Here is an 11,581-nt window from a genome sequence, read left to right as displayed (position 1 = left end):
TCAGGAAGAAGCAGACCTGGAAGCATGTAGTCACATGGCCAGGGTCAGGGTGGCTGAAGACATGTGGATCTAAACCTGAGGCATCCTAACCCATGGGCCGGGGTGCAGGGAGAACGGTGGGGTCTCTCCTAGAGGAGCAGAAAGGGACCTAGGACTGACAGCAGGAGAGCACAGCTTTGACAGCAGGCTCCCACTAAACATAATTCTCACTTGGTTCTGCTGCTCTTTCTGTTCACTCTCAACTCTTCTTGGGGAGGTGGCCCTGTCACAGCCCTGGAAAAGCCACACAAAGCCCAAAGGATGTGATTAGGAAGGTTCCCTGGCCTTCGGCCAGATGTTCTTTTTTCTCAGTTTCATACCAATATAATCTTGTGTGTTTTCCTGATTGCATGTAAACACCACTGACTCTGACGATGGCTCCTAATCCCATCTCAGATATTTCACACTTGGCTTCTGGGAGCTATTTTTGAGTCGCTGCAGATGCTCTTACTTGGTGACCATCATGTAGCAGAACCAAATCATGTAGCAGATTTACTTGGTGACCATGTAGCAGAAAGAAATCATTGGACTCTGCAGACCCAGGAACAACTCCGGGCCCCTGGCTCTGGGTCAGAGTGTCTACTGGCTGCCAAACATCATACATTCTTGTTTAATCTGATGCATTTTCCCTGCCTAGCCAGGGACCCTGTGTTTGACTCCTCACATTTGACTTGCTGCTGATCTCTGAGATACTTGTGACCTTTCATCAGTTCAAAGAGCCAGATGGGTCATCGGTGATTTTCAAGAACTGTCTGGAGGCCTCACTAACCAACACATCCCCCTAGAAGGTCCACAAGGTCCTTCCAGTGCTCTGGAATACAGTGGTAATTCCCTAAGTGACACACTATGGGTCCCAGGGAGGTGATGGAATCTGGTAAATTACTAGCAGGGAGTAACATGTCTACACTAAGAGGATCCAGCTCAAAAGCTGTACTTTCCCAGGTCATGTTCATCCTATCACTGTCACCTTCTCTGTCTTTACTGGGGAGCATGCCCCTGCCCAATTTAATAACCATCTGTGACCACCATCAAACTAGCATTTACTGTCTGCTACTGGCCTCACCAATACACTAAAGCCGGCACACACTGATTCTTGCAAAAACTGCCCTCTTCGGAACGCAGGGACTCTTGCTGTATTGAACAAAACCCTGACCCGGTTCAGAGCTGCAGAATGCATGGAATCTCACCATCTCTCATGACCCCTTTTTGCATGGCTACTCCTTCCCAGAATAGCCATAAAGCCCATAATCTCTCCCAAGTCAAGGACGTCCATCCCTCTAACTCATTATTGGCAAATCACGCCCAGGACTTAAAATTCTCCAATGACAAGGAGAATCCAGCATGGCGTTATTAATCAGCAATGACGCGCCTCCACAGAGTTGCCGCCCAGTGCTCAACTCTCTCATCTGCTTCCCTCTGGTCTCTTTCACAACTGGGTCACAAATAAAAAGGTGGCTTTCTTTAGTCAAAATTAGGCTGAAGTCCTCCAACATCCTGGCTGCAAAAAAAGGTTTGGTAAGGTGGCTCCTTCCAATGGCACAGCCACAGACCTGAAACCAGTGCACCTGCGGGTAAGTCAGCGTCAAAATGTCTTAGTCAATGACGGGATGGATGGCTGGGTAGACCGTTCAAAGTCAGGACCAAAACCCAACAGTCTCATGGCTGCTAAGGGACTCTGTCCGTAGGGTCATAACCCTTCAGTCATGGCAGGTGAATGCTCCAGGGGTGCAGGGGAACTCAATTACTTTCCCAACCTTCCAGCTCCATCGCCTGTAACCTCCCACTAGGGCATCCCCACAGCATGTGCTGGAGAAAAGTGAAACGGAGAATTGAGGGATGGGAGTGAGAAAGACTCGCACGGGAAGAAGACAGAGCATCAGCCTACAGACAGCTGAGGACATGGAAGTAGAACTCGGTACTTACCCCAGCCAGGAGGGAGGGGGCCCAGTGGGTCATGGTCAGTCGAAGCACTTGAAGACTAAACACAAGAAACACAGCAGAACACAGAGATTAAAAAAAAGCCGCCGGTTAAAAATAAATCGATCGATAAAAATAAAAATGCCAAGGACTCATTTCCACATTTGAGCACTTTGTACAGGATACCGTGAGGCCTTAAGTGACATCTGCATCTCTCAAAAGTTTTCTTCAAAAGAGAGAAACCCAAAAAGAACCCCGCACACAGAGGGCCCCGACGGGCTTTGGAGAGGGGGGAGCGAGGGGGAGGACGATGGGTGCAGAAGAAGGTGGGCCAGGGCTGTGGAGGCAGAGAGCCGGCCCCAGGCGTGGCGGGAGGGCCCGGAGCGGACCGCCGGGCAGGCCCGGCCAGTGCCTTCCTGCGGCAGGAGCTCCTGCTCTCGGCGGCCAGGGCGACTGAAATCACCACCACCTCCAACTTTCTCCAAGAACCACACACGGGAGGGGAAAAAATATCGCAGGCCTTTCCAATGAAATCATTCCCACAAGCCCTGCCCACGCCCAGAGCTTCCTGGCTGGGGGCTGGGCCCTCCTCCCTCCAACTCCCTCCTGGGTGCGCCTGAGACGGAGAGGGAGCAGCCGTGGTGTGCAAAACCAGCCCAGACTGAGGGCACATTCATGCCCCAGGCCCCTCACCTCCCCCAGGAATGTTTTGCTTCCCTTCACAAAGCACCTTTATTCTCCTCCGGCCCGAACCTGAAGTTGCTCAGTGTTCTGTGTGTGCCTGTCTGGGGAGGTGGGGCTGGGGGCGAGGTGGCAAGCGAGCAGGAGAGACAGGAGAAAGAAAGGGGAGCGGACTCCAGGCCTTGAGGGTCACTGTTTACGTTCAAACCCCCCACCCCCCAGCCTAATTCTGCCGTGAGATCCCTGGGGCAGGGCTGCCGTGGACCCGGAGTTCTCATATCCTGCAGAGAAGGGGGGACGCTGTCAAAAACTCTTCATAGTTAAATAAAACAAGTATTGTTCCGTCGTTCCGCACGCGCTTGCTTGCTTGCTTGCTTTTCTTTTTCCTTTTCTTTTCTTTTTTGCTGAAGCATTTTTATTTCACTTACTAAAACTTAATCGTCGCACGAGGGGATCAAGTTCTCAATGCAGACTTTGGGCTGCCGGCTGGCTCTGTCTGGGGGCGACGGAGCCACACACGGGCAGGAGGATGAATGGAGCTCAGTCTCAGCTTGAGAAAACATTGGTGGAGCTCAACTGCCAAAGAACCCCCGCACCCTTCACAGCCGGCCCTCCACCCCCGGCTGAAAGGACAGAGAAACTTTCTTTCCAAGGTGGCAGTTCAGGCAACTCTTCCGAAGCAAGTTCCAAAAAAGATGTTTAAGTCTTGAAACCATAGGTTCCCTGGTGGGACAGAGCCGCCTTTCAGCAAAGGGCCTCCTACCCGGCACAGTGAGATTGCACGGAGGTGTGGGAAGCTGGGCTGTGCTCGATTTCGGGCCCGTTACCGTCATCCTGGAGGACGTGCTCACGTTTCCACCACAATTCAGACTTAGCTGATGGTTCCTGAAAAAGATCTCCCAAATGTGACATCTCCCGAGGTCATTTTGGTGGGAGCAGGGTGGGGGTGGGGTGCAACATCTCATGAAACCCAAGTTCCTCCAGCTTTGTTTTCCAGTTAACACAGAAGAGCAGTGGCTATAAAAGCATTTGGTCACAGAAGGAAAGGAACGAACTTGTGAAATACGCATGCATTTCAGATAATGAAGCCAAAGAGAACTCGATGGGGAATGAGCTGTAGCAAAAGGGAAGAAACGCAGGAAAGGTCATTTTAAGAAAGTAAAGAAGCATTCAGAGCAAAACTGTCTGCTTCAAGTCTTTTTTTGGAATGAGTGGATAATCCACATAGCATTCACGCGCCAATGGGAAATTAGCTCCCAACTGGTACCCGGTGGGCGTCAGGGGGCTGACAGTCATCTTTTGCACAACCCTGCAGCTCAACAGACCAAACAACTTTTACTGACAGCCTCCATGACCTGCACTGAACTAGAGACCAAAAATATTTATCAGCTAGCAAATATTTCCCTTCCCAACACCATGGCACTTCCGGTGCAGGCACATGACTTAAAGACCAGCCAATCCGATGCTCCCACTCAGGACTTCCGAGAACGGCAGGAAAGCATGAGGCCTGTTGGAAATTACGACTGTGATAGAGTCCACAATCCATTGGAGCAACGAGTGTTTAATGGCAGCACAAGAGGACAATGTCCTACACGAACTATTCCTTTGCCTCGCCTGCCCCTGGATTCTGCCAGAGCTTGGTTCTTCGTCATTCTGCTAATTCTATCAACTACCCCATTCCCATTTGAGAAATTCCTTTTCTGTTTAAGTTGAACCAAGTGGATTTCTATTATTCACCAAAATCAACTGTGACTAGTATACAGAGCACAGGGAGGAGAATTTTAAAAAGAATCATCAACCCTTTTCTTAATCCTTGCCTTTTTAAAAACTTCATACAATGTTGGCTCTCTTTAGTTATGGCATTTTGTTTCGTTTCTTTGCCATCGTCCTATTGTCATCTTATCAGATCCACACTCCCCAAAACCTATGAAAAGGGGACAGAAGAGGAAGCAATAGGGAAGGGAGAGAGGCCAGAGGTTGATAAACATGAACAACATAGGAGATGGAGTCCATGAAAGCCGACACTTGCAACAATGCTACCTCTTGCAGTTAAAGAAAAGCACTTAACTATTTTGGACATTTCTCCCTCAATGTACATAGTACAACTTGAAAAATAAGAAAAGGAAGTGGACAGAAAGAAGCCAAAGAGAAACAAAAAATAAGAGCCACACATCATGGCTTGAAAACCAAAACCCCAAAACCCCACATCTCCAGTAAGTCAACCGACTGCCCCTTCTCTTCTCCGCCAATTCGCCCAAGAGGAGAGATCCCAAGTGTCACTTGGAGCACAGGCAGAAAACCACAGAGAAAGGGGCCTGGAGGGATTAGAGTCAGAAGAAAGATCCTTGGATCTGCAGGTGACTTTAAGCGACAAGACAATTTCCTTTACTAGTAGGAACAGAAAGTAACACTGTTGAATCACTTGCCTGGTAACTGTCCCTGGGTTGGGACATCTGAGGTGCAGGCCGCGAGCCAGACAGCTCACGTTGAGTTCAAGTCCCTCAGGGACTAAGCACTAAGTTCCAGTAATATTTTAAGATACAAACTCAGAAATAAAGAATGTCTAGCAAATAGAGCCGAGGGCAATAAAGGCTCTGGGAAGGGCATTAAAGGTTACGTATGGAAGGCCGGCTCCTTTTTTTAAGTATCCACCCACTGGGTGCAGAACAAAACCCAGGTGTTTGAGAGTTCAATCCAAGGGGCTCTCTGCAGAGTAAGAAAGGAGTTGTCTGTTTCTGGATAATGCAATTTGGCATCCACACATCAGGAGCCACAGAATGATCTGTTTCAGTCCTGTAGACACTGGCTACATCCTTCAGTCATTAAGGGCGGACCAAAGTTGGGGTAAAGGGAATGCCACGAAAACAGTAGCAGGTTGTGAGATGGGTCCTGTCACACTGCACAATGCATGCAACTAGGTGGGCATCCCTGCTGGAACGCAGCAGGGTCACAGAAGAAAGGGCAAAGAGAAATTGTAAGGGCAATACACAAGTATGTGCATGATGGTCACAACAAACAAAGGCACGCTGGGGCATCAGGAAAGGGGAGCGTATCAGAAATAAGGGGAATGAGAAGAGAAACTGAAAAATGTGTGTGATGGGGCAGAAAGCAGGAAGGAGCTGTGGGAGACCGCGACGTGGGGCTCCTTCGTCTTCTATCTTGAACTGCATTTTGTGTTCTCTCTAAAGCAAGTAAAGAAGAACGAGGTCTTGGTTTCAGCCCAGCAGGAGGAGGAGGAGGAGGAGGAGGAGGAGGAAGAGAGCCCATTGGTACAGTATCAGCTCTTAAGTCTTCGGAGTCAAACCCTGGGCCAAGGCCAAACCCCAAAATAACTGTATGAAAGCAACTCTTCTTACTTGTAACCAGGACATGGCTCCAGAGCAAGCGAGAGGCAAAGCAAATCCAGGGAAGAGGGAAATCAACAGAGAGACATTGAAAGCTGACCCATAAAAGATTCTTAACACGTTTTTCAATATGAATCTTGTTTCACAGAGAAAAGGGAACCATCACCTCTATCTAGAACCCTCCTAAGACCCCAGCAAAGTGGGGAAAATCGTTTTTAGAGTACTCAAAAAAGTAGTAGGGGACTCTCCAAGGCAAAGTTCTACCTCTGCATGCCTGGAATGGCATTGCTAAAATGAGAGAGGGTGGGCAAGAGAAATGAAGGTTCCAAAAGACCAAGTGGAAGTGACCTCTAGAACCTTCCCTCTCACCCACCAAACATTTCAGTCAACAGACAGAACATATTTGGTGCATTATACAGAAAAAAAGATTCCTTCAAGAGATTTTTTTTTTCAATACTTAGAGAAGCCAAATAAGCAGGGAGACAAAACCAGTGTGAGACTCCTAAAACGTGTCCTTGTCTCTAACACAAAGGATAGAAATACCCAGACCTTCCTAGTTTTGTAGCCACGACCACCCAAGAAAAATGGCAGAGAAAGTCTTTGGGGCCTAGCTCTGGAGGAACAATTTCTGAAATGCAGAGAATGATCACATCCCATCCAATTTCGAAACATGCCAGAACCGGACGCCAGGCATGTGTGAAAGGGGCTGCGGAGTACATGGCCTGGCATGAGAACCTACACAAGGGCTGTACCGGGTAGGCCACGGGGCACCGGGGCACGAATCACAGACAGGCATGACAGTTGATCTTGGGAGACAAGTCGATGTGATAAACACTGTGCTTTCTGTCCATCCGTACTAAAGAGATGGAGGTTTCTACGGTTCTCTCACTCTACAAGGAGCACCGGCCCTGACAGACAGAAGAGGAGATCGGCTGGCCCAGGGAGGTGGTAGCTCCTGCTTCGGATGAGCAGAGGAAAAAACTGCAAACAAAGGCAAAGTTGATAATGAACAGTACTTAGCTAAACGGAATTAAAGCTATCGTAAGCATCGAACTAGGAAAGTATCTAATTTAGAAATGGGTTGTGGGGTTAGAGTTCATTTCAAACAGAAACAATGCTGACTAAACTCGGTGATTAAATGCTGTGGACCAGCTCAAAAGGTTTCCAGCCTCTAATCCACCACCTTCTGTAGAGACTCTACTACAGATCCCAAGCTTCATGTTCAAGGCCCCCTGAGAATATGCAGAGTTCCAACTTGGTAATGCTACCTGTCCTGCCAAAGACAGCTGTGTGGCTGGGGGGGAAAAGGTCACTGGTGGAGGCTCTAAGGGGATGGAAGGAGGGGTTGGGAGGGTTCCTGAAGGGACACAGTACAGGAGGCCATTAGACAGTTAATTTGGGATCATAGCACTCTGAATTCTGGAGTAGGAAATTTGGATGCTGTTCTGTAGGTAATGACCACAGAAGGCTTTGAGCCAGTGATTAAAATGACAGTGATATCACTCTTATGTGGAGCCTGAGAAGCTTAACAGAAACCCATGGAGGAGGGGAAGGAAAAAAAAAAAAAAAAAGAGGTTAGAGTGGGAGAGAGCCAAAGCATAAGAGACTCTTAAAAACTGAGAACAAACTGAGGTTTGATGGGGGGGTGGGAGGGAGGGGAGGGTGGGTGAGGGGTATTGAGGAGGGCACCTTTTGGGATGAGCACTGGGTGTTGTATGGAAACCAATTTGACAATAAATTTCATATATTGAAAAAATAAAAAAATAAAAATAAAAAATAATGACAGTGATGGGGCGTCTGGGTGGCTCAGTTGGTTGAATGTCCGACTCTTGGTGTCAGATCAGGTCTTGATCTCAGGGTCATGAATTCAAGCTGGGCTCCAAGCTGGGCATGGAGACTACTTTAAAAAAAAAAAAAAAGAAGAAGAAGAAAGAAAAAAGAAAAAAAAAAAAAACAGTGATAAATGTTGAGCAAAAGTGATCAAATGACAGTGATATGTGAAGACTGCTCTGCTGGGAATAGGCAGTACAGATTGGAAGAGAGAACAATGCCAACAGAGAGAACAAGTGAAAGGCTGCCCCAAGTGTTCAGTTGGGAGGGATGAAGGAAAACCAGGGATCAGTTAGAAGGAAGTTGAACTAGAGGTCAATAAACTTTTTCTGTAAAGGGCTAGACAGCAAATATTTCAGGCTTTATAAGCTATATGGTCTCCGTTGAAACTACTCAACTCTGTTGTTACAGTGTAAGTAAGTAGCCAGAGTCAATACCTAAACTACTTGGAGTGCTTCTGTACCAATAAAACTTTATTTACAAAACCAGGTGTGGGCCACTTTGGCCCATGGGCTATAGTTTGCGAAGCCCTGATTCACAACAACTTTAGAGGTCCTTCCATCCTTAAGAATGTGTCAAATAAAAAAGACTTAAAGAAAAACAATAGCAGAAAGGAAAAGATTTAGATGGCTTTTTTTTAAATGTGTATTTATTTTTGAGAGAGAGAGCGCAAGCAAGCAGGGGAGGCGCACAGAGAAAAGGGAGACAGGATCCAAGCAGGCTGTGCACTGTCAGTGCAGAGCCAGATGTGGGGCTCAAGCCCACGAACTGTGAGATCATGACCTGAGCTGAAGTTGGATGCTTAACGGACTGAGTAGGTAGCTGTTTTGTTCTCAAAAGTTGAGGTACGGAAGAAGTCACAGCTGACCTTCAGGTTTCAAATTAGAATAAATGGACTTGGATGGAGGGGCCAGAAGAGAAATCCAGTCTTGGCAGAAAGATAGTATATATCTCAGATATACTGAGTCAGTTTCAGGTATATTGAGTCCTGAAACACAGAAGCTGGACACTGAGTTACTAAATTAGAAATGACGGAATTTGAGGAATTTCACCGTGATGAGTAAAATCTCCAGAGCACTGATGTTTCCAGCTACCGTCTTCCCGCTCACCAAACAGGTCAACAAATAGTGTGCGAGGCAGCACATTCTCCAGGGCCAGCAGGCTCCCCTCCCTCGTGGCAAGCCCCTGCCCTCTCACCTGGTAGAGGAATCTTTGGCTGAAGTGCTGCATGGCGCCCTGAAGCTGATTCCGCTGTGACTGCCACTGCTCGTAGTTCCGCACGTACTCGGCTGTGGGGCGCTGCCAGGTGGTGGTCCGCGTGTTGTGATCCACATAGTAAAACCTGCCTCGGGGGTCTGTGCGTTTTTCCCAGCTGGAAACATTAAGGTCAGAATGAATATAGTGACCACCCACCCCTACCCTCAAATTCTAGAGAAATCTCTGGATGGCTGGCGAAGAGGGGCTGAGGAAGGGTTAAGCAAGGTGTCTGGTGCAGAAGCTGGGCTGCTCCAGGGAAGCACAGCCAGGCAAGTCCCAATGACAGAGGCTACTGGGGCTTTCGTGATTATAGCAGTCATTGCTCTACAGCAGCCAATCCTTCCTCACCGTTAGCTCCTGATTTCCATTTAGGAGATCCAGGTTGTTCTGGAGAAGGAGGAGACTCTACTACCAAGTCCAGAGTTGAACAGCCGACTGGATTAGGGGCAGGCATGCGACCTACGCTGAGCCTAATCAGGGCCAATCTCATGACTTTTTCCAGGAATTCTGGGAAAAATATCTCTCTTCCTTGCCAGATAATGACTGAGAAAGTATGTCATTCCATCTAGGTTCCTAGGAACCACCTAGCCAGTCCTAGGAACCACTGGCTGCCATCTAGGACCCAAACACATTATGAATTTGACCCAATAGATGACAGAGTAGAAAAACAAAACAAAACGAAAAGCCGGCCCCTTGGTGAAATTGTCGAGTCACTAGATGAGGCTTTACTTGAAACCAGGATCTACATCTAGAATATTCAGTTAAATGAGCCAGTTTACTTTCTTTATTATTTAAGTCAATTTGGAACCCAATTTTTGCTACCTGCAACAGAAATCATCCTGATATAAACTGCCAGTGAAAACATGTTGCGTGGTCATGAGAAGGAGAGTTAGTACAAACAACAGCAGGATTCTCTACATTATTTTTAGGGAGAAAGCAACCTTTCCAAAGGGGTCCTAAATTACCCACAGGCAAGGCAAGGCTAAAACAGATGGCAAAAATCTTTATCTGCGCTTGGCAGCTATAACTCGATTTGTACACATGGAAGGAAGAAGTGATCAAGGGAAAGTAAGAGAGGGAGCTTTGTGGAATGATGGAAATGCTTTATATTTCGAGGGAGTATAGGTTACATAAACGTATGCATTTGCCATAAGAGACTCTTAAAAACTGAGAACAAACTGAGGGTTGATGGGGGGTGGAAGGGAGGGGAGGGTGGGTGACGGGTATTGAGGAGGGCACCTTTTGGGATGAGCACTGGGTGTTGTATGGAAACCAATTTGACAATAAATTTCATATATTGAAAAAAAAATGTATGCATTTGTCAAAACTCATCTAACTATGAACCTGAGATCTGGGTATCTCATTGAGTGTAAGTTATACCTCAATTTTAAAAAGTGAATTTCAATCTAATCAAGCCTCCATATCTAACTACCAGTTGGTAGGAAAGACAATGGATAGAGAAGCATATCACCCAACATTCCAAGGTCACATCCAGAATATGAGAAATTCTACAGAACAAATGCCCAGGATCGTCAAAGAGTAAATGGAAAGAAAGAAATTAAGAAAGAAATAAGAAAGAAAGAAAGAAAGAAAGAAAGAAAGAAAGAAAGAAAGAAAGAAAGAAAGAAAGAAAGAAAGAAAGAAAGAGTGGGGAAACTTACAGGTTAAAAGAGACTTATGATGGGAATGCAAGCTGGTGCGGCCACTCTGGAAAACAGTATGGAGGTTCCTCAAAAAACTAAAAACAGAACTACCCTACGACCCACCAATTGCACTACTAGGCATTTATCCACGGGATCCAGGTGTGCTGTTTCAAAGGGACACATGCACCCCCATGTTTACAGCAGCACTATCCACAATAGCCAAAATATGGAAAGAGCCCAAATGTCCATCCATGGATGAATGGATACAGGAAATGTGGTATATATATATACAATGGAGTATTACTTGGCAATCAAAAAGAATGAAATCTTGCCATTTGCAACTACATGGATGGAAATGGAGGGTATTGTGCTAAGTGAAATTAGTCAGAGGAAGACAAAAATCATATGACTTCACTCATCTGAGGACTTTTAGAGACAAAACAGATGAACATAAGGGAAGGGAAACAAAAATAATATAAAAACAGGGAGGGGGACAAAACAAAACAGACTCATAAATATGGAGAACAAACTGAGGGTTGCTGGAGGGGTTGTGGGAGGGGAGATGGGCTAAATGGGTAAGGGGCACTAAGGAATCTACTCCCGAAATCATTGTTGCACTATATGCTAACTAATTTGGATGTAAATTTTAAAAAATAAAAAATAAATAAAAAATAATAAAAGAGCCTTATGAGACATATCAGCCAAAACTAATGTGATGATCTTGAGTTTGAATCTGACCCAAATCAACTGTAAAAATATTTTTAAGACAATTGGGGAGAATGGAACAAGGACTGGGTGACATGAAGCAAAGAAATGTCGTTAATTTTGTTGGGTGGGATAATGGTATTTTAGTTTGTTGTTTTTTTAAGG

General features: G+C 46.4%; 1 protein-coding gene across 1 annotated transcript in view; it reads right to left on the bottom strand.

The window, feature by feature from the left end:
* The window catches only part of WWP2 (WW domain containing E3 ubiquitin protein ligase 2), a 155,129-nt gene that overhangs the window by 12,231 nt on the left and 131,317 nt on the right, over positions 1-11,581 (bottom strand). Inside the window, exons 10-11 of the mRNA XM_058707642.1 lie at positions 9,009-9,183; positions 1,963-2,017 (exon numbers count right to left, since the gene is read on the bottom strand). Of these exons, the coding sequence (XP_058563625.1) occupies positions 1,963-2,017; positions 9,009-9,183 (230 nt within the window). The remainder of the gene's footprint in view (positions 1-1,962; positions 2,018-9,008; positions 9,184-11,581) is intronic.

Source organism: Neofelis nebulosa, chromosome 17 (assembly GCF_028018385.1).
Source record: "Neofelis nebulosa isolate mNeoNeb1 chromosome 17, mNeoNeb1.pri, whole genome shotgun sequence".
Lineage (NCBI taxonomy): Eukaryota > Metazoa > Chordata > Mammalia > Carnivora > Felidae > Neofelis > Neofelis nebulosa.
Note: the sequence above shows the minus strand (reverse complement) of the source record. Positions and strands in the feature narration are given on the sequence as shown.